The sequence below is a fragment of the Plecotus auritus genome (genome assembly GCF_963455305.1).
Source record: "Plecotus auritus genome assembly, chromosome: 8".
Taxonomy (NCBI): Eukaryota; Metazoa; Chordata; class Mammalia; order Chiroptera; family Vespertilionidae; genus Plecotus; species Plecotus auritus.
Window position 1 is genome coordinate 165,275,420 of NC_137782.1, and position 22,467 is coordinate 165,297,886.

The 22,467-nt window shown below is 41.6% G+C and overlaps 1 protein-coding gene across 12 annotated transcripts in view; it reads left to right on the top strand.

The window, feature by feature from the left end:
* Positions 1 to 210: 210 nt before the first annotated feature.
* ITSN2 (intersectin 2) overlaps positions 211 to 22,467 on the top strand; it is a 102,474-nt gene continuing 80,217 nt past the window's right edge. For 4 of the 12 annotated variants that reach the window (XR_013961422.1, XR_013961423.1, XM_080684297.1 and 1 more), the window contains exons 1-2: positions 825 to 1,017; positions 21,128 to 21,191. Coding sequence is in view for 10 of the 12 variants with exons in the window: in XM_080684297.1 (XP_080540423.1) it covers positions 21,161 to 21,191 (31 nt within the window). In the remaining 2 variants the exon portion in view is untranslated. Of the gene's footprint in view, positions 1,018 to 1,307; positions 1,639 to 3,742; positions 3,791 to 21,127; positions 21,192 to 22,467 lie in introns of those variants that run through there. The other 8 variants (XM_080684299.1, XM_080684303.1, XM_080684300.1 and 5 more) reach the window with 6 other exon arrangements.

Below are 22,467 nucleotides of genomic sequence, written 5' to 3' on the forward strand. Positions count from 1 at the left end.
AAAGCCCACAGAAATGTGGGGTCTCGGACCCCTGTGGGTTATGCCCATTGGAACCAGCGACTCCTCCTCTAACCCCAACTATCAGAAAGCCTTTCTCTGAAAACAGGGCTGTGTCCAGCCTAACCCTCCATCTAGGGTGGCGACGGGAGTTGAAAGGTGGTCTGTTGTGAGGCCAGGAGCTGTCCGGCAGCTGTGGGTGGGGAGAGCGTCAGGCTGCGGCAGGCCCTGGAGCTGGGGCGGGATGATGGCGTCCCCCCTGCTCAGGGAGAGTGTGAGGGCGGGGTTGCTCTCGGGTATGGATGGGGTTAGGGAGGCCCCTACCTTGGCCTTTTGTGTGTGCTGTGGACGCGGGTAAGGAACGCTGGAGGATGGCCACTGGGGTTAGTCTTCCTGGGGCCCGTGGGGAGGGTCCAGAGGCCTGTAAGACCCCCGAGCCAGGGCGGGAGCGGCCTTGTTCGCCACCGCGCCCCCCATTCCCGGGAGCCGTGCTCCCGGAGCAGCAAGGAAACCCGTGGGTGAGAGGGCTCCCCGGGCCCCCGCAGGATGCCCGGCCCTTCCCAAACCTGGAGTCCGGTGGCAGGAAACGCACCACCCAACCTCAACATGTCACCTCGTGGAGGAGGAGCCAGGAGGCCGTCGCAGCTCCTGACGGGCCACGGTGCGGGCGTGGAGGCCTCCCGGGGGAGCGCGGGACTGGGACCAGACGCCGGGCCGGGCCTGAGGTGAGGAGCCGCCCCGGCCGACTCCGGGCCCGCGAGGGTGGGGAGCCGGGCCGCAGCGGGAGGGCCGTCAGCTGCCCGGCCGGCGCCGCCTCCCCGCCCCCCGGCTTCCTGCGGAGGCCGCGGCCGCCATGTTGTCGCGGGGCTGAGGCGGCGCCGAGCCGGGCAGCGGTGACAGGCTGCGCAACAGGTTCGCGCTCGGCGGCGAGCGGGGTCTCCGGCGTCCGCCCGCCCGCGCTGCCGGGGCCGGGGTCGCGGGGTCGCGCTGCGACGTGCGGGAGGCGCGCAGAGGCGCCAGGTGGGTGAGGCGGCCGCCCGGCTGCAGCGGGACCGGGCAGGTGCGGGCGGCTCCGCGGCCGGGATGGGGCGGCTGCGCGCCGCCGGGGGCGCGGACAGCGCGGACGGGCCCCCGGGTGCCGGGCTGCCCCCGAGCTAGGCCCCTGGCGGGCTTGGCGGCGCCGGGCGGAAACTCCAGACCCGGTTCCTGCCCCAGGTTCCTGCCCTGCCGCGCGGCCGGGGGGATGCCACGGGGCCGGGGCTGGCGGACCCTTCTCGGCGCCCAACCCCGGCCGCGGCCTCTCCCGGCAGGTGCGGCGGCGCCGCCGAGGGCCGGGACGGCGTGTCCGTCGCTTTCGGGGTCCCGGTAGAAGAGAGCCCTTCGGGGCACCCGCGCGCTTCCTCGGGGACCCGCTCTGTTTTCGCGGAGTTGGTTTCCCTCCCCGGGAATCCGGGTGCGGAATCCGCGAGCCGCATCCCGGTGCGTCCGAGGAGCCGGAGAGGCCGGGGGCGGATGCCCGGCGCCCGCAGGAAACCAAAGTTGGGAGATGTTACGATTCGGCGTGAGCGTCGCTGACTTCCAGGGTGTACAGGAAGCACGGAGAGATGCAGCCTCGGAGGCCGGCGTAAAGTTTATTGCTTTGTATGATTATTTTTTAAAACGACGCCTGCATGTGCGTGACGAATGGCTAACCCGAGGCTCACACGACAGGAGGCTTGGCATTCTGTCAGAAGACGCTGGGCTTTCTTGCTAAACGATTGCCGGTGGCTGCTGTGCCTCCTTTTGAGACTTGTATTAATTATGAAATCGGAATATTTTTGATAGGAGGCAGCCGCTTTATGATAGGAACTAAGGTTAACCAAAAAAAAAAAACCGATGGCTTTGCTAAATGCTCTGTTTCGTTATTACTGGTGTTTACTTGCTTACCCAGAAATAGGAGAGGTGTGACTCGAAATTCTGCGTGCTTTAGTCAGCCTAATGTGGGGGCATGGGCTCTGGGGTGAAGCCTCCTAAGCCTCTCCCTGTGCTGGTGACCTATGTGGTTAATCAGTGACAAAACCTAAACGCAATCTAGAAACATCACCCTTATGTAAATGAAGAACGATGTCATTCACATTTTAAAGATAGTAGCAACTCTGATGTGCACACCTTTAGTTTTGGGTGTGTTTGTTTGTTTTTGTTGTGCCTACGATTCCTTTGTAATTTCTCTCCTCCCCCCCCCCAGCTTTATTGAGATATGATTGCCGTAGATCCCTTGTAATTTCGAAAGTATGTAAAGTGGAAGTTGTTTTTAAAAGCTTAATTTAAGAGCAAGCAGAATTTCATGTTTTTGAAGGACATGGAAAAATGTGCAGTGCCGCTGTTTTCATGTAATATAAATAAGCAACTGAAAAGCTTGCCTTTTTTTTTTTTTTTTTTTTTTAGCCTTTAATGCACCTTTATAATGAAAGGTAGAATTGTCTGAGAAAACTTGACCTGTACTGAATTATTGAGCAGGGAAGTGCTATTGTTAGTTCAACATATTTCAAGGCAAACATCCTGACCTCTCTTGAATGTGAAGAAATGTGATAGATATGCTCTGGGATTGGAATTACAGTCTGAAATTTTTTTTATTTTCATAAAAATAGAATAGTATAAGGAACCACCATACACCCATCGCTCAAACCTAGCAGCTTTCAAGATTTCCTTTATGCCTCTCAAGAAAATGATTTGCCTTTTCTTTCTTTATTATTTGGCATTTCACCCTATATATTTACTATTTCTCTTTTTTTAAAAATATATTTTATTGATATTTTACAGAGAGGAAGGGAGAGGGATAGAGAGCTAGAAAGACTGATGAGAGAAACATCGATCAGCTGCCTCCTGCACACCCCCCACTGGGGATGTGCCCGCAACCAAGGTACATGCCCTTGACCGGAATCGAACCCGGGACCCTTCAGTCCGCAGGCTGACCACTGAGCCAAACCGGTTTCGGCTTTCTCTTTTTTAAATAAAAGTTGAAAATTCCTTACGTAACTTAGGATTTTTCTTTTTAATGTGTCTTTAAAATAGAGTTCCACAAATTTCCATCTTTCTAGTAAGGCAGAATATTTATTGGCCATCTCCGTTAATGACTTTTTTCAGTATTGAAAGATATTTGCCATGCCATAAATATTTTATATATTTATTATATATAATATAATATATACATGCCATGCTTATCACTTACCACATGCTAGGCCCTGTGCTGTTTTACATAACCCTTTAAAGCTCACAAACACTCTGAGCAGTTATTTTTCCTCCCATCAAATAGATAAGTGAAATGTTAACCTGGAGGTTAACTGACTACTCTAGGTCTCTGAGCCAGTGAGTACCAGAGCCAGGGTTTCAAACCCAGACCCTTCCAACTGCAGCACCTGTGAGGTTATCTGGGATACTCATCTTCGTTCAGAAATGTGTTTGTTTTTAAATGTTATTTGGGCATGCAATAAATATTTGTTGAGTAAATGAATGAAAGTACATGTTAGTCCACTGATGAGTAACTATCATTTTTATATACTGTATTTACTTGTAAAGCATTTGTATTAAGTTTTAGAATTATTCAGAATATTATTCAGAATAATTACATTACTAAAAATGTGATATATTTATTACCATCTAACAGTACATTTGCTTGTTGGTTTCTCTCTCTCTTTTTTGGCGTATGTGTTCTGATCTTTTTAATATCTTATTTCAGGAAAAAATTGTAGGATAACTACTTTTGCAGAAAAGCTAAAAAGAAAGGCAGACTCTTTTAGTGTGCTTATTGTTGAAGGTAGGAATCCAAGTGTGATGTAGGAAAATGTTTAGAATTCTGTAAATGAATAGATCTACAAATGAAGATGCAGGAGAAATGCTATATTTTTTACTTGAGTTCATTTTTTACTTTATACCATCTTATAACTACAGACCACAGTGACTGATGTTAGAATCCTGTTATTTAGAGTGTGCCTGTAGGTACTGTGGAGAAGGAGGAACTGGTCTGAAGGATCTGAAGGCAGAGAGGAAGTGGGGGAGGAAGGGAGGAAACTGAGCAAAAATAGGACAGTGAATACATCAGGAAATAGTGTATTTTTACAAGTCTAAGAGGGCAACATATTTCATTTGCAAATGTGTAGTATTACTTTGAGAAATTCACTTAAAAAATAATTTCACAGTATGTCAGGACACTGAATGATTTACTTACTTGTGGAGCTGTTCAGCAGTGGTTATGGTAGACATTGAGGGATGTATTACCAGATGGTAGACATTTAACTTGTTTCATTTAAGCAACTGTTTTATGTTTTCTAGATCATCTTCTTCACTCCTACATATTTATTTTAGAAAAGGACACGCTGTTTAATAAATTTTTTTTTCATTGCTATAGTAGATAGGATGCAGACTTTCAAGCTCCCAGCTCCAACACCAAATAGTTGTATAACTTTGAGAAACTTACTTTAATTCTATAAGCTGGTTTCCTTATCTCTAAAGTGGGCATGATAATAACTACTTATGTCTTACTATTGTAGTATTTAATATGGAGTGCTTATTCTTAATATACTGCTTAGTATATTAAGAAATGATACCTGTTATTATTCCAACTTGCTTTAATGAGAAACTTCAAACTAAATTAGTGTGTGTGTGTGTGTCTTTTTTAACCTAGTGACTGGAAAATAAATTAGTTTTTTGCCCTTAAGTTTTAATGTTACCTTCAAAACAACCCATATAAGAAGGCTGGAAAATAGAGTAGAACTGTCCCCCAATCTTATCCAACAAAGAATTTGCCCTTTGAATCCCCTTAATTTGGGGGGGGGGGTAGGAGGAGGACACCAAAAATATAACATAAAGAAAGAAATGTTCTGCAAAAGAAACTGAGATTATCTCTTCAAAACCTCTTGAATCCAGGTGCTTAAATAATTTCCACTTTTCAGTGGGCAGAGTGCTTGACTACTATGAGATTAATAATGGTCAGGACTGGTCAAGAATGGTAGCAATGTCAAAAGAAAGAGAAAAGAATAGTGGGCAGTGTCAAATTGCAGATGCTGAATAGATAAGGACCCAGCAGTATTTGCTCCGACAGTTTGGAGGACACTGATAACTGTTGCTTTATCATTTCTTTTTGGCATAGTCATTTGGACACTTCTCACCACTCTATTATTCCTTCTCACTTAAAAATGACTGCCTAGCCCTGGCCTGTGTGGCTCACTCAGGTTCAATTCCAGATCAAGTACCTGGGTTGCAGGTTCAATTCCAGCCCCAGGCAAGTGCAGGAGGCAACCAATCCATGTTTCTCTCTCTCCCTCCCTCTTTCCCCTCCTTCTCTCCCTTCTACTCTCTAAAAAAAAAAATCAATAGAAAAAATATCCTCAGGGGTAGGAAAAACAAAGAACAATTGTATAATATATAAGGATTAAGTAGGTCAAGTTAATAAATTTCACAACTTATGTAACACTTCACAAGTGTAAAATACTCCTGGTGAATATGAGTGAGAACTTCAAGATTAATGAAATATGCCCAGAATTATGCAGGCTAGGAGTGCCTGTGTAGCATTCATTCTCTAACTTGGTGGTAAGTCCTGAAAACCTGAATGGTAGAAGGAAGGCCCTCTTCTCACTTCATTGGCATGTTCATCTCTTGCTCTGGTCGGGTGGCTCAGTTAGTTGCATCGTCATTCCGTACACCAAAAGCTTGCAGGCTCGATTCCAGTCAGGGCACATACCTAGGTTTCTGGTTCCATCCCTGGTCTGAGAGCACACGGCAAGCAACAGATCAATGTTTTCGATGTTTCTCTCTCTCTAATGTGGATTTAAAAAAATGTTTACTAATTAGCAACTCTTTGCCATATAGGTGTAAATTTTTTTCCAAGTTTGTTTCTTAGTTTTGTTTATAGATTTTTATAGTACCTCCTATGTATAGCACTATTTTAATTCATTATATTTATTAACTCATTTAATTTTTACAACATTCCTATGAAGTAGGCGCTATTATTAGCTCCATTGACAAAGTTCTCTGGCATTGTCTTTTAAATTCGCACACAGCTTTTCCCTCTGGGTTTGCTCATTCCTACTCCCAATTCTTAAAAATCTCTTTTCTCTTCCTAGCCTACTGGTTTATACCTATTTTTTAGTTCTTCATTACTGAGTTTAGGAATCATTTCTTCTGGAATTGCTCACCTAACAACTTTCTAGTGGCCTGAGGTAAAGGTAGGTGCCCGCATTCTGTCCTTTATACCTATAGCATTTATGGAGTTGTAAGTTTTGGTCTAAGTCCTCTTCTGTATTCCTCGCTCTAATTCATTTTGTACAGGTGTTACACATCTGATGACTCGGTAAATATTCGTGGATTTGAATTAAAGGTACACATGTTATGTTGGTGATATCAAAAAGAGAACCAACCTTCCAAGTATATAGTAAAATAGAGACACTTATACAGAGGAAGTAACATTGGAAATAGGCTTTGAAGGCCAGTTGGGAAGGAAGGAGGAAGGGAGGGACCCAGAGACTAAAACTGAATGAAAACAGATGTGGAAATTTCCCATTCTGAGAACAGCATGTTATTTAGAGTGGTTTTGAGGATTATTAATCTTGCCTCTGGAAAGAGCCTGATGAAATAAATCCCTCTTTCACCCCAGTATACCTTTTTTAGTGTTCAGAATATTTTAATTTTCCTTCTAGATCTCTTTTCCTTTGAAACAGCTCAATTTCTCATCTGACTTCCCCCTTTTTCCAATGTAACGGGGGAAGTTTGGAGGACCCTGATATAATCTTGATAAGATTTTAAAATGCCTGGAGAAGTTTGGTGAATTGATGGTGTGGGCATACTGGAGGCCTTAGGGGAGAGAATAAATCCTGAAGCTTTTGTCTTTGGAGACTTGGGGTGCCATTCACATCTTTTCCTGACTGTTAAGACATAGACCTCTCAACTCCTTTTCTCTCCAGTCTTCATTATGTTTCTGTTTTTCTAGCTATGATAAAAGACATTCTTCTTTTAATTTTGAGGTATACTGCCTGCTAGTCTTAAAGAAGAATGGGTGAGCACTTTATATATTAACAATATGATTTATTTGTCATTTAAAATAAGTATTTTTTCAAACCCCTTTTCTCTTTGAACTTAACTTTATTTCTCATTAACTTAAATTTTTTCATTATGGCAATAATACATACTGAATGAAAAAAATTTTGTAAAGTGGGAGAAAAAAGTAGGAGGAAATAGTCATTCTATGTCCAGCAACCAATGACAACCATATTTTTTGGTGTGTGTGTTTTTCTTTTAATTCTCACTCAAGGATATTTTTCCATTGATATTTAGAGAGAGTGTAGAGAAGGGAGGAGGGGGAGAAGGGGAGAGAGAAACATAGATGTGAGAGAGACACATTGATTGGTTGCCTCCTGTACACGCCCCTACCAGGGCTTGGGAACCTGCAACTGAGGTATGTGCCCTTGACTGGGAATCAAACCTGCAGAATGGAACCTTGTGACCCTTCGATTCGTGGGTGGGCACTCTAACCACTGAGCGCTTGGCCAGGGGGACAAGTAACTTTTTGGTGTCTCCTAACAACCTGTCTTTGTTTTGTTTGTTAATACACACACACACACACACACACACACACACGCACACACACCACACACACACATACATATATATACATATATATGTATAAGTATATATTAGAGGCCCGATGCATGAAGATTCATGCAAGAATGGGCCTTCCTTCCCCTGGCTGCCAGCACCGCCTTCGCTCTGGCCCAGAGCCGCCTTTCTGCCTTCCCATGCTGCCCAGAGACCCGGAGCTGCTGGGGCAGTGTGGAACGTCCCCGGCCGCTCTGCGCCTGTGTATGCAAATTAACCTTCCATCTTTGTTGGATTAATTTGCATACTCGCTCCTTATTGGCTGGTGGGCATCACGAAGGTATGGTCAATTTGCATGTTTCTCTTTTATTAGTGTAGATATATATACATACATCTATACATATAGACTTTTGCTGTCTGATTGGGATTTCAGTTCCAGCTTTACTTTTTATTAGCTTTGTGAGTATAATAATCTCACTTAGCCTCAGTTTTCTCTTCTTTAAAAGGTAAAGATTTCATAATAATAATTTATCCATAGGGTTGCTATGGGGGTGAAGAGATAATGTATGTTTAGAGTGACCCTCTCATAATAAATTCTCTATAAATGTAACAATAATAATCAGGCCTCTCTTTTGGTTAGGTTAGCTAAGTGTCTGCTGTGGACTATGTATGGAGGGAGGGGGCGATTTAGGAGCACTGTTCCTTTCTTTTCTGAAATAATTAAAATTCAATTTCAAAAACAATTTTTTAACATTCTCAAGGGCACTATGAAAATTTTTGTAGTGAGGGCTCCTTTAAAATGTTATTTGTCTTGGACCAGGCCTTTGACCCTTTTAGGATGTCCTTGATAATGATGAAGGCAATGATAACATGTAAAGACTTGAGTGTAGGGCTTGGCATTGGGTAAGTATTCAGTGATTGTTGGCTGCGGTTATTATTTTCATAATGATAAGTGCATATTTGCATTATATCATACATTTTAAATTATAAAAAATATAACCAGTTTCCATGTTATTACATGGTCTAGCTGAACTTGTTTTTTAAAAAAATAGGCTTACTGAAATATTTTTTTTTTCTCAAATTTTTATTAAGGTATTATGTGTGTACATATCTTACCATTGTCCCCCCCACCCCACTCCCATACATGCCCTCACCCCCTAATGTTTTGCATCCGTTGGTTACTCTTATATGCATGCATACAAGTCCTTCAGTTGATCTCTTATTTCCCCCTAGGCTTACTGAAATATATTCACATATCATTAATATGATTTAAGTGGCAGCATAATAAATGGGCTCAGTTCATTCCCCCATTGTTGGACTCTCATTTCCAATTTTTTTTCTATAATAACAATAACCATAGTGAATATCTTTATAAATAAGGCATTTCCCATATTTATTGTTATTTCCCTATGATAGATCCCTGGTGCACAAAATTTGTGCATGGGTAGCGTCCCCTAGGCCTGGCCGGCGATCAGGGCCGATCAGGGCCTTCCGGCTGCCGGCCAGGGCCTTCCTTCCAGCTGCTGGCCAGGGCCTCCCTTCATTCCACGCCGCCCCCTAGTGGTCAGCACACGTCATAGCGAGCGATCGAACTCCCTGTCGAATTTCCGAGGGGACACTTTGCACATTACCCTTTTACATATATAGATAGGATGTGAATATTGGTAGGATCCTGTATATTTTTGCTTTGTCTTCTGAAAAGCTGTACTAATTTGCACTTCCATGAGCAATGTCTGCAACATTCATTTCCTCTTCTTTGCAGCCCTGAGTATTAGCCTAGGCTTGTATTTTAAAAAATCAATTTATAAGGAGAAACAAAACAAAACTTCCTTTGCATTTTCTTGATTATTAGTGATGTTAACATTTATTAGCCAGTTTTGTTTCCTCTTTGGGAAAGTGTCTACTTATTTGTGGTCTTAGTTTTTCATTATCTATTTTAATACCTCTCTCTCTGTACATTAAAAATATTGACTATTCCCAATTGTTTACTCTTGAATTTTATTTTCAAGTTTAAAGTATTTATATACTTGAATCTGTTTATTTTTTTTGCTTCATGTTTTTTTGAATGGCTTCAAAACTTGGAAAGTTATCTTTGTTTCAAAGAGGTGATATTTTACTTGAAGGTGAAGCATCTATATGAAATTTTTTCCCTCTGTACTTTAAAGTCAAGTAAATAGTTTTGCTTTAATATTTGGTCCTGACAGGAGATAGTAGAGAATAGGCCAAATAGCTGGCTCCCCCCCTCCCCTTATAGCAGTGAGGGGCTGAGTCACAAGCTATTCTTAAGTGTTTTTCCCCCTTTGTGTGGGTGAATTGTCTTGTTCAGAGTTGTTGACTAATTCTTTTAAAAATTGGTTTAATTTAAATCTTCAATATAATTGAGGTACTTACTATTTCAGTGTTAGTTTACCATTTCTGTTCTTTTATGACCTCTTTATAAGCTAAATTTAATGTTTATAAAAGTCCAAACTTATAATTTATATTTAAACATTGTAAACTGGAGATGCAAAGTTACAGATCTAGAACCTAAGAACTAACTTTATATAGAAGAGTTATCTTCTTCAAAGCTTTTAAGTCTTGATATGCTGTGTGGATTTGGATCCCTACACCTCTAGGTAGAAATAATAGTAACCCTTTTCTCAAATATTGATTAAAGAAAAACATCTCCTTTTTATTAGTAATCTGTACAGCTCTATTGTATCAATTCAGTGATTTCAAGTTAACTGTTTTAGTTGAAATAATAGTAGTAATGTTATCAGTGGGGTGTTCTCCTCAACAATACATATTACCAGTGGAAGTGGAGTTCTTGTGATGTTGCAAGGAATGGAATTTCCTGAAACTCTCACAGGAGGAAGAGTGATCTTTATTTCAGTGGACTTAAACCCCTGGGTTTACATTGTTGCATTTTCCTTCACCCCACCATGGGAAAAGTCCAATCTTATCTTCAGCAGGTGAGAATTAAGGCCTCTGCCCAGAGTCTTTGCTCCATATTAAAACACAGTCCAGTCCAGCATCCGGCTAGTTTAGTTTGTATTCCCCGCTGCAGTCCATTGCATGTGGGGTTCATGTGGACTTCGACCACATGGCAGAAAATCCTATCCATTCCTACTCTGAAATGCCTACCGTATTTTTCTGTGTGTAAGACACTATTTTTTTCTAAAATCGTTAGACTGAAAATCGAGGGGCATCTTATACATGGAAGTCAGCCGAGGAGGGAGTCGATTTGGTGCGTAGCTGCCCATACCTTGACAAACAGGCTTCCTCCAATCATGAGCCTTATTGTTACTGCCCTCAGCTGATGCAGTAATTGGAGGTGGAGGTGGAGGTGGAGAGTGCGCAAAATGCAATAGGGACCAGAGCGGTCTGAGCTCACAAAGATGTCAAAAAATCTATATATATATAAAAGCATAATATGCAAATTGACTGGATGGAGGAACAACCCGTCACTATGACACGCACTGACTGCCAGGGGGCAGATGCTCAATGCAGGAGCTGCCCCCAGCCCGCAAGCCCCGATCACCCAATCAGGGCCTGACAGCCAATCTCTTGGTCCTTCCCCCTGGCCGGCAGGCTCCGATCGCCCAATAGGGAATGGGGAGCCAGGGGTGGGTGGCAGCGGACGCAGGGGGCCAGGCCAAGGCAGGTGTGAGCAGGGCCCCAATCCCCCCACTAGTTGCCCCACACATAGAGGGCGACCGGCGGCAGTGGGGAGCGGTGCTGGGGGGAAGATCGGCCCTGATCTCAGGCCAGGCCTAGGAACCCTACCCATGCACAAATTTCATGCGCTGGGCCTCTAGTGAAAAGATAAGTACTGGTAAGCCATTGTCTTACTCTGCAAAATTCAAACTGAATGTAATCAACTATGCAAAAGAACATGGAAATAGAGCTGCAGAGAGACAATTTGGACTTCCTCCCACTGAGTGTATGAACAGACAGTGGAGAAAACAGGAAGAACAACTCCTTAAGATGCCAAAAAGAAGAAGGCCTTAAGAGGAAAACCAGCAAAATGTTTAAAATATTGATTTCTTAATTTGGGTTGGAAAAGGGGTAGGCGTCTTATACATGGGGGCGTCATACACGAAAAACACAGTATTTTTTTATTGCTCAAATTCAAATTCTCACCACTTGGATTATGCTAGTTACTTTATAACTGATGCCCTGTCTCACAACACTCAAATCCAGTTCATTTCCTATACTGTTTGTCAGAATTCTCTTCCTCTGCCTTTAAAAGACCAGGTTCTTGTTTCTTATATATGCTTTTCCTGGATTATGTAATTCTTTAACATGATGACAGCTATTCCCAATCCCTGGTGACTACCAAACTGGGTCTCTAGCTCAAACATAGACTGTGCTTTAAATACTGGCTCTCCATGATTTGCACAGTGAAGTTCAAAATCAATAGTATGACGTACTTTGTTCCTTAAATTGTGTTCTCTTGGCAAGTTACTTCATTGCTTTGGTTTCTCTTTAATTGTTTCTAAAATGGAGATGAATTCAGTATGTTTAACTCTTTTTTTAAAAAAAATCATAAGGTAAAATATAGATAAGCCTTAATATGTAAAACACAAAAACAGCTACTTTCATTGAAGTTGCTATGCTCTCCCAATCCTCCATTCCTCCTCCCTACTCCACTTCTGTTATTATCTCCTTGAAACTTCTAGAATGCCAAGGAGCACATTTTGAAACTACTGGGTTTCTTAAGTTCGATTCTAACATGTACGGTTAAGTGAATTCTTTGAAATCACATCATTCTCAAATCACACTCTTTCAATGGGAAAGGTTCTGTTATACTGGCTATTGTACTTTCCTTCTTTTTACCTTAGGTTCAGATACTTTTCCTTTCTTTGTTAATGTGCCTATCCACACACACAATGTCTTTCACTTAAAAAATACTTAGAATCCACTTCATTTGCCACTGACCCCATGTTAAATGATTCTTACACAAATATTACCTGCTTTATGATAAGTACTGTATGCATTGATTTACCTTCCAGTAGTATTAGTTCTGTCCTCTGGGTTCTCATAGTATTCTCCCCCCCCCTTTTTTTATTGTTTACACTATTACAGATGTCCCCATCAACCCTCCCCCCTTAGCTCATAGCATTCTTTAAATCCTTATATTATAGTGACTATCCATGTTTGATGAATAAATAAGTAGGTGAATGAAAGAAAGAATAGCCAAAACCGGTTTGGCTCAGTGGATAGAGCGTCGGCCTGCGGACTGAAGGGTCCCAGGTTCGATTCCGGTCAAGGGCATGTAACTTGGTTGCGGGCACATCCCCAGTAGGAGGTGTGCAGGAGGCAGCTGATCGATGTTTCTCTCTCATCGATGTTTCTGACTATCTATCCCTCTTCCTTCCTCTCTGTAAAAAAATCAATAAAATATATTTAAAAAAAAAAAAAGAAAGAAAGAATAGATGGGCAACAGGTATGGAGAATAATAATATGTGTACTCTGTAAATTTCATTTTACTGTAGAAACTATAAAGAAGTAGGTAATTTTGCTCCAATCATTCTCTCTTAGAACTGACCTTGATCTCCTTGGGAATCAGATGAGGAAGGAACATTTTCCCGACTAATCGGCAACTTTCGAGAGTTGGCTCTGGGTATTTAGCATGTAGAGTGGAGGAGGACTGGAGAAAGTTTTACAAGATATGCTCTCAGGAACTTGATTATCTTGCTTTTGAATGTCAGACCTTCAGTCAAATTTATTTAAACTTACCAGCATGATTCGAAGTATAATTGAAAAACCTAAGTCTTCCCCTCCCACTGTAAGGCTGTCAGAATTTAATGGGAAATAAACCTTTATCTCTAAAAGTATACTTCAAAGAAAAAGAAAAACAAGTTACAGAAGGGCCATGTTGCAAGGGACAATTTGGTCTAAAATCCACAGCTCTGATGCCTGCAGAATTTCAAGGAAGAAATTTGGGGCCTGCTCTGCTTTCTTACCAGTTTCTTTGGTATAATATTCAACTCAACATTGCCTTTCTCCACGCTTCACTTGCTTTGTTTGCCTTTTTTTTTTTTTTTTTTGACATCCCAACCATGTTACCATGTTACTCATTTACCCAATTTATTTGTTCTACAAACATCTATTGAGCATTTTCTCTAGGAAATCTGGTTTAGGCATTAGACATATAGTGGTAAATAAAAATGGTCTCTGCCCAGTACAAGTAAACAGGCAAACATGTGCAACATGTGAAATTGAAATACAGTGTGATAAATGAAGCTATTGTAGGATGAATACATGTGTGGACATACCGAGGAGACAGTGACCTGGGAGGACAGAAGCCTTTTAAAACAGAGGTGAGTCCTGACCAGGATGGCTCAGCTGGTTGGAGCGTGGTCCTGTGGAGGGCTCCATTCCCGGTCAGGGCACATACCCAGGTTGCAGGTTCCATCCCCAGTTGGAGTGTGTGCAGAAGGCAGTCAGTCCATGTTTCTCTCTCACATCGATGTTTCTCTAGCTTTCTCTCTCTTCCTTCCTCTCTCTAAAATCAATTAAAAAAAAAAAAAAAAGGTGACATTCGAGTTGGGAGTTGAAGAATGATAAAGAAGTAGTGATTGACAGGAAACAGTTCTTTACAAAGGAATAGGGAAGTGAAAAATATTGTTTCAAAGGTTGGTATACTTAAGACATCTGAATCAAGAGGAAGTGTCTAGACATGTATGTGGTAAAGTAGATTGTGGCGAGATTCTGAAGGGTGCCATAATTCATACTAAGAAGTTTGAGCTTTAACTTGTAATTAGTTGATGAAATTAAGCAAGTGAGGGATATTAATGGGTGGGGTTTGTTTGTTTGTTTGTTTGTTTTTGGGGGGGGGACACAAAACTAATTGACCTGTGAAAGGGTCTGTTAACCAAAAAATAAAAGGCCAAAATGGAAGGCAACAAGCTTTTATTTGAGATCAAAGAATAGCTATTCAGAGAGCATTCATTCAGGTAGAAGCCCAAATCAAGGCAAAAAGTATTTCTGAGAAAGAGTTGGGAAACAATTGTATCAACAGAAGGAAGATATTTCTATTGATGCAGATATGCTAACATAGTGATGCTAATTCCAAACAACGTTTTTAATTTTCAATCCCATCTGCTTTATCATTTTTTAATTAAAAATTTTTTAATTACAGTTGCCATACAATATTACATTAGTTTCAGGTGTACAATGTAGTGATTAGACATTCATATAACTTATAAAGTAACTAGAGGCCCGGTGCACGAAATTCGTCCCCGGGGGTTGGGGGGTCCCTCAGCCCAGCCTGCACCCTCTCCAATCTGGGATCCCTCTCACAATCCAGGACTGCTGGCTCCCAACTGCTTGCCTGCCTGCCTTACTAATTGCCCCTAACCACTTCTGCCTGCCAGCCTGATCACCCCCTAACCACTCCCCTGCCAGCCTGATTGATGCCTAACTGCTCCCTGCCAGCCTGTTTTCCCCTAACTGCCCTCCCCTGCAGGCCTGGTCACTCCTAACTGCCCTCTCCTGCAGGCCTGGTCCCCCCCAACTGCTCTCCCCTGCAGGCCTGGTTCCCTCCCAACTGCCTTTCCTTGCAGGCCTGGTCCATCCCAACTGTCCTCCCTTGCTGGCCATCTTGTGGTGGCCATCTTGTGTCCACATGGGGGCAGGATCTTTGACCACATGGGGCAGCCATCTTGTGTGTTGGAGTGATGGTCAATCTGCATATTACTCTTTTATTAGATAGGATAGAGGCCTGGTGCACGGGTGGGGGCCAGCTGGTTTGCCCTGAAGGGTGTCCCAGATCAGGGTGGGGGTTCCCTTGGGGTGTGCAGTGGCCTGGGCGAGGAGCCTGTGGTGGTTTGCAGGCCAGCCATGCCCCCTGGCGACCCAAGCAGAGGCCCTGGTATCTGGGGTTTACTTATCTTCTACAATTGAAACTTTGTAGCCTGGAGTGGAGCCAAGCCTTCTGCTTGCTCCGTGGCGGCAGCCATTTCTGTTGGGATTTATGTATCTTCTATAATTGAAACTTTGTAGCCTTAAGCGAGGCCTGGGCCGGCCAGGGTGTGCGGAAAGCTTGGCTTCCTCCATCGCCGGGGGCAACCCTAGCCTCCTGCTCTTTCCAGCTCAGTGGCTGCCGCCATTTCTGTTTGGATTTATGTATCTTCTATCATTGAAACTTTGTAGCATTGAGTGGAGGCCTGGACCAGCAAGGGCAGGAGAAAAGCTTGGCTTCCTCCATTGCCAGGGAAACCCAAGCCTCCCTCCTGCTCTCTGTGGCCGTAGCCATCTTGGTTGGGTTTATTTGCATATTCGCTCCTGATTGGCTTGTGAGTGTGGCTTGTGTGTGTCGCGGAGTGGTGGTTAATTTGCATATTACTCTTTTATTAGATAGGATAGCCCTGATATGTTTGTACCCATCTGACAACATATATAATTATTACAATATTAGAGGCGCAGTGCACAAAATTCGTGCACTCTGGGAGGGGGACAGCCCGGACCGTGCCCTCTCACAGTCCAGGAGCCCTCGGAGGATGTCCAACTGATGGCTTCCGGACATCCTTAGCGCTGCCACGGAGGTGGGAGAGGCTCCCGCCACTGCCGCTGTGCTTGCCAGCCATGAACCTGGCTCCTGTGTTGAGCGTCTGCCCCCTGGTGGTCAGTGTGCATCATAGCGACTGGTTGTTCTGCCATTTGGTCGATTTGCATATTAGCCTTTTATTATGTAGGATTATTGACCATATTCTGTTGTATTTACGGAATACATGATGACTAGGTAGATGATCTAATTAAGGCTTTGTGACTGGGATGCTATTCCTTATTTGTCTTTCGTAAGTTTGCTTTTCTCCAAGTGATCTTTGGTATTTTACATGCTTTTTTGCAGTTACAAAATGCAGGTGAAGAAGTTTCTTTGGGACACAGTGTTGCTTTAGGCCCAATCCAAAGTTTATTATGCCCTGTTTTAATCATCTGTAGGTTTGAGGTATAAAACATGTAAGGCAGCTCCTCTGGTATGGCAGCTCTGGCTCCATTTTAAAGTGGCTCTATTTTACCTTTCACAGGTCTCAAGGCAGGAAGAACATTTTAGGAGGTTCATACCCTAATTCACATAATGATCTTCGTAGTCACAATCTCCTAGTGATAGGCCTCAGAATCTGTAGAAATAGTAAATGTCCCACCCAGGTTATATGATCAGGGAAGTCGGGAAACTACAAAACAGGATATTGGACATAAGAGATGAGGTTTCTAGGACCAGTTTTGCTACTGAGTCTGTGAGATTGTACAAATCTCTTAGTTTTTACATCTTGAAAATTGAGGGTTTGGACTCAATAATTACTGTAATTTGTTACTTCTATAATTCAATGCTTCTACTCAAACAAAAGAATCCAACTTTAATTGAGCTACTTTTCACTTTTCACTTATAATGGCTACATTTTTTCCTCTTCTTTTGGGTCTTATTGACCCTTTGTGGCAGAAGGATTTCCTACTCCTATTCAAGCATTTCTACTTATCTGTTCCTTAGTATGAATATATTTCCCACATTCTCCAAATTGCATTTGGATTACATTAAATCAAAACAGTCTTCTTTGCCTAATTCCTGTTTTCTACCATACATATCTTATTGATTTCTAAAAGGTAACAATACCAGTTCTCAATTTATAGTAAGCAAGAAAATCTTCACATAAACATTCTAAAACCAGAGGTAATTAACAGTGATTAAATTGTATGATAGCTGAAGCTGCCGGGATTGCCCATCGTTACATGATTCCCCCTCCAAGGAGCAAAGAGGTGTTTATTGGATGCTGCCTTCCATCACATGTGCCTAAAACAGGCTTGAGACATGTAACTTGGGAGATGCTGCTTATCCTTTTCTTCCTCTCAAAAGGTTATACCTCTCCCTACTTTATGTATGTGATTGATGTAGACTCTGACTTTTCTTCTCCCCTACAAATGTACCAACATTACGTTGACCTACTGCTTGCAGGAACCCACTCACTCGTCATTAATTATCTTATCTAATAAAAGATAAACATGCAAATTGACTGCACCTCTGCTCTGCCCACAAGCCACGCCCACAAGCCAATCAGGAGCGAGTATGCAAATTAACCCAACCAAGATGGCGGTTAATTTGCATATCCAGGCACAGAGCGAAGACTGAAGACAGCATAGAAGGAAGCCAAGCGCTGCAGAAGGGAGCGAAGCTGTGGAGAAGCAAGTGGGGCGGTGGGGGAAGCAGGCGGGGTGGAGGAGAAGGGAGGGAAGCAGGCGGGGTGGCGAAGAAGGCCACAGGAAGCCCTATTTTTTCAGGAATCTTCCTGCAGCAGGCCTCTAGTTATCCATAAGAGAGAAAGAGGCAGATAGAGCCCACGGGAAGTTCACGGGCTTTAGAATTAGATTTCAGGTTGCATACTGGCTTCTTCACTTACTGAAGTTAGGAAAGTAATTTAACCTTTCAATTTCTTCATCTATGAAATAAGTACTATGTCATCTGCCTTGCTGCGATATTGTGAGGATTTTTAGTATTATCAAAGGGATCTAGCAGTATCTGGTCCTGGTAGACTAGTCTATAAGGTCCTCTTTGTCTGAAGCTCGTTGTATAAAACCTAGAACATACTTGGTTCTCAATGAATATTGAGCATGACACATAGTAACTAAGAACTTAGCAAATGGTAATTGTTATGACTACACAAAGTAAAACAGTTTCACTTTTTTTAAAATAAAATATACATGTTACATTTTTAGAATTTTCAATTGTTACTATTTCTCTGCAAGTAGATAAGAATTGTTAAACTTGAGGTAATTATTCTGCAACAGGGCAGAGTTGATGTAAACGTAAGAGATATGAAATGGTATGCTTTAAAAGCTTATTGGTTCCAACAAATTATGTTATTCAGATGTTATCACTGTCAGTCAGATGTTCTATCCATCCATGTGTCCATGTTACAATACAATGCAGTACCTGCATGCATGGGTGGCTAAATCCCATGTACAGGTGAAGGTTCTGTAATACCAGGACCTTCGGCTTCACTGAAGGGATTTGCCCGCCCTGTTCATTCTATTATTTGGTTCATTGTTTGATTTTATTTAAGGATTATACCTGTGATTATTAAGTAGCATTCTGTTGTATTTACAGAATACATGATGACTAGGTAAATGATCTAACTAATTAAGGCTTTGTGACTGTGGGGTGCTATTCCTTATTTGTCTTTTTTAAGTCTGCTTTTCCTCCAAATGATCTTTGGTATTTTACATGCTTTTATGCAGTTCTAAAATGCATTGCAGGTAGTGCTTGGAGGATTTTCTCCTGCATTTTAAAATTATCTCTCTCAGTTACAGAGACCTGATAAAATAGGGGCCCTTACCTACTGCATCTCTATAAGGAAATAGTTTCTTTGCAGGCATATGATGTATTTTGGTTTAACATTACTTATGATAATTTAAAATTGGGAAAGTAAAAATGTGCTTGTTTGTAGAATGTCTGTATTTGAAGTTGTAGTCATAACTTGATTTATGAGACTTCCTTCTGTGTTCATGTTTTTGGTTTTTGTTTTTAAGCTGGTGACAATTCACCCAGTCTCACAAACCATAATTCCGAGAGTCATCTCTTTGATTCCTTTTACTCCATAATCTAAACAGTCCCTGAGTTCTACCTTTTTTAAACCATTCATTGTTCTCCAATTCATCCCATCTTCTCTGTTTCTGCTGCCACTATTCCAGATCAGGTGCCAGATACTGTTCTCAGCTCTTTCCTAACTGATCTCCCTGCTTCAAGCGTGCCCTTTTCTTCACAGTTGATTGTCTTAAGTGATATCCGACTCTATCCCTCTTCTTAAAACCTTTTAAAACGCCTTGTCAACCACAGGTTCAAATTCAAGGTTCTTAACATTACAATTATAAGTAACTCTTACTCTTTAAATCTCAACACAATACCTCCTTAAGGGGTTTCTGACCACCCCACCGCCGTTTATATTACCTTTGAGAAAGAAGTGAAGAAAATCAACTTGTGCATGGGTGAAATTTCCTCCTACTTGAGAATAGTATAGTGACAGGTGAAGTCAAGTGTGGCAGCAGGTTTAAAGTTCCATTGCAGTAAAGGTTACTAACATCTAAAGAGAGAATGTGAACCCTCAGAGGAGGGTGATATACAGTGGTAACATATAGAAAAGCTGGGAGTCACAGAGTAAAACTGGCAGTGCCAAAACCTTATTGGAGGCCTGCCCATCCCTTTTACCCAGTTCTTGCTTATTCCTGTTGTATAGGTAAAAGTATCAGAGTGTCTGTGCCTGGTGCCCTTAAGTATTCTAATCACAATTAAGTCCCTTTGGGCAGTTTAGTAGATGATAGTTTGCCTTATAGGGGGAAATAAAGCTGTTAAATTTCTTGTTGTAGATTAATAAAGTTTGGATTTATATACCAGTGTTTTTGTTTGTGTGACTCACTTTTGATGGTTACACTGACAGTCATATTTCTTCTTGAGCACACTGAATTCACTAAGGTACAGTACCTTGTAAACACTTCTTGGCAGCTAATCAGCTCCTCTGGTGACGCCATCCACCATGATGGGCAGCTCTTTATGCCTTCTTTGTTCAAATGGCTGTGCAAACACTTTTCCTTAGGCTTCTAAAAATATTAATATTGAAATGATTTGAGTAAATAGATGAGCTACTGAGTAGTCTCTTAATATAGTAGTGTTTTCCTACAATGTTACAATTCATGGTTTATATAACTAAGTATATTACTATCCATTGGTTAGATCCTCTAACTTTTCATACCTTTGAGTTTCAAGGAAAAAAATTTTAATTTACTCTGAGTAAATTAATGAATTTAGGGTTCAGATTTATATTGCACTCTCCCTTCCTGGGCATCCAGAAAGCCATTTATTAAAAACCCACTGTGTGTCAGGCAGTGTACTGGATTATGTTTAATACTTTAAAAAATACTCCAGCAAAGTATTTTTACAGATGAATCTGAGATTCAAAGTAGGTTAAATAACTCTTCCATGATTACAGCTAGGAAAATATCAGAGTTGGGATTTGAACCCAGAGCTATTAAATTTCTGAATTTCCTCTCTTCAAGTTCAGAGCACTTACCTAGCACATTTAATTATGTTTAAATAAAACATACTTCTAGACCATTTTTCTAAACCTGTGGAACTTGATTAAATAGCTATGCTATATTTACTTTGGGGATTTTTCTCGTTTGGGGATTTTTTTTTTTAAAGAAGAGTGTTGTGGCTTTCATTGTTACTTACATTTAATTTATACAGTTGATTTTTCTGAAATAATTTCTTGCCTAGTTATAACTTTCCTCTTTCCCAAATTAATTTCTACAAAATTAGTTCATGCCAAGAGTTTATTCAGTACTTGCTATTAAATATGTGACTGTTTTTCTTTTAAATGGTTCCTTTTTAAAGGCAGATCCATTCCCCAATAAAATCTCCTCCCCTTTCCCAAATGTAAATTCTGCCTGTTCAGCAGCAGCAGAAGCTCTGCATTGTTTTCTGTTGGAAGTGTAAGCTGAAGGGGACAGGCATTCCCACTGCTTGGCGGGTGCGCTAAGCTGTGATCTGCCCTTGTTGTATTATTAATGGCACAATGTTTTTATGTTGCAGATGGCTGAGAGCTAGCCAGGAAAATTGAGGAGCATGATGGCTCAGTTTCCCACAGCCATGAATGGTAAGCGTAAGCAGCTTTGTGCTTGTAGGAAGATAAAGAGGTTATGAGATTTGGGGGGGGGGGGGGGTAGAGGTTATAAAATATAATTTTGTGATATTTTTCTTTGAGTGTAAAAATGAAAAACTTAAAGTATTCTTTTTTTTAACTTAAAGTATTCTTATTGAAAATATTTGGGCAGTCTATTTCGAAACACTGCATATAGCTTCTATTAGAATATTATGAATCCCACAACTCATTGTAAGCATGTTCTGCTGTATCATCTGGAATGTGTGCTTAAGAATAACTTAAAGCCTATTGTGTTTGATGTATAAAACTGGAGGACAAAAAGCAGAGTGCTATAAGCAGGAGAATATTAAAGGTGTTTTTTATAGCATGGGATGATTGTAAATTGATTAAGCCAATAATTGTAGTGGTAATGTGCTCTAACAAATTTGAGAATTTCTATGCCCCATACAAAGGAATTTGCATTAAAAACAGTTTAGTTATAAACTTCAACATGTTAAGCAGGTTTATAAATAAAATGAACATAATAGAAAGCAGTACAGCAGGTCCTCAAATAATGTCCTTTCATTCAACATTTCCATGTTGATGAGAAAAAGAAAATTGATTCCTACCCAGGACCACTGTCTGTGTGGAGTTTGCATGTTCTCCCCATGTTTAGGTGGGTTTTCTCTGGTAACTCCAGTTTCCTCCCGTATCGCAAAGACGTGCATGTGAAGTGAATTGGGTGTCTAAATGGTCCCAGTCTGAGTGAGTGTGGGTGTGTGTGAGTGGCCCTGCTATGGAAGGATATCCTGTCGAGGGTGGGTCCCGCCTGTGTCTTGAGCTGCCAGGAGAGGCTCCAGCCACCGGGGCCCTGAACTGGAATAATCCAGTTGGAAAAGAATTCTCTTTTTGGTTTTATTAATCTTTCATAAATATATAGAGCTCTACATTTATTTCAGTGTTTAGTATTAGAAGTGTTTTGGGTCTTAATGTAGAAGTTTGGTGACAAGGAACTTAACTCTTGTTTATATCAATTCGCCTGTGGAAACATTAGTTTCATTACACATCATTTTGCTTAAAGTTACTGTTTCCAATAACCTATTGACCATGTAAAGTTAGGGCACACTGTACATGCCCAAGGTTTATTCATTTTGTTTCTTCTATTTCCTTAAATACTATGTTATTGTTTTAATGCCTAATACCATTTGAACTTATCTCTGAGTGCCCTAGACCTGTGGTCGGCAAACTGCGGCTCGAGAGCCACATGCGGCTCTTTGGCCCCTTGAGTGTG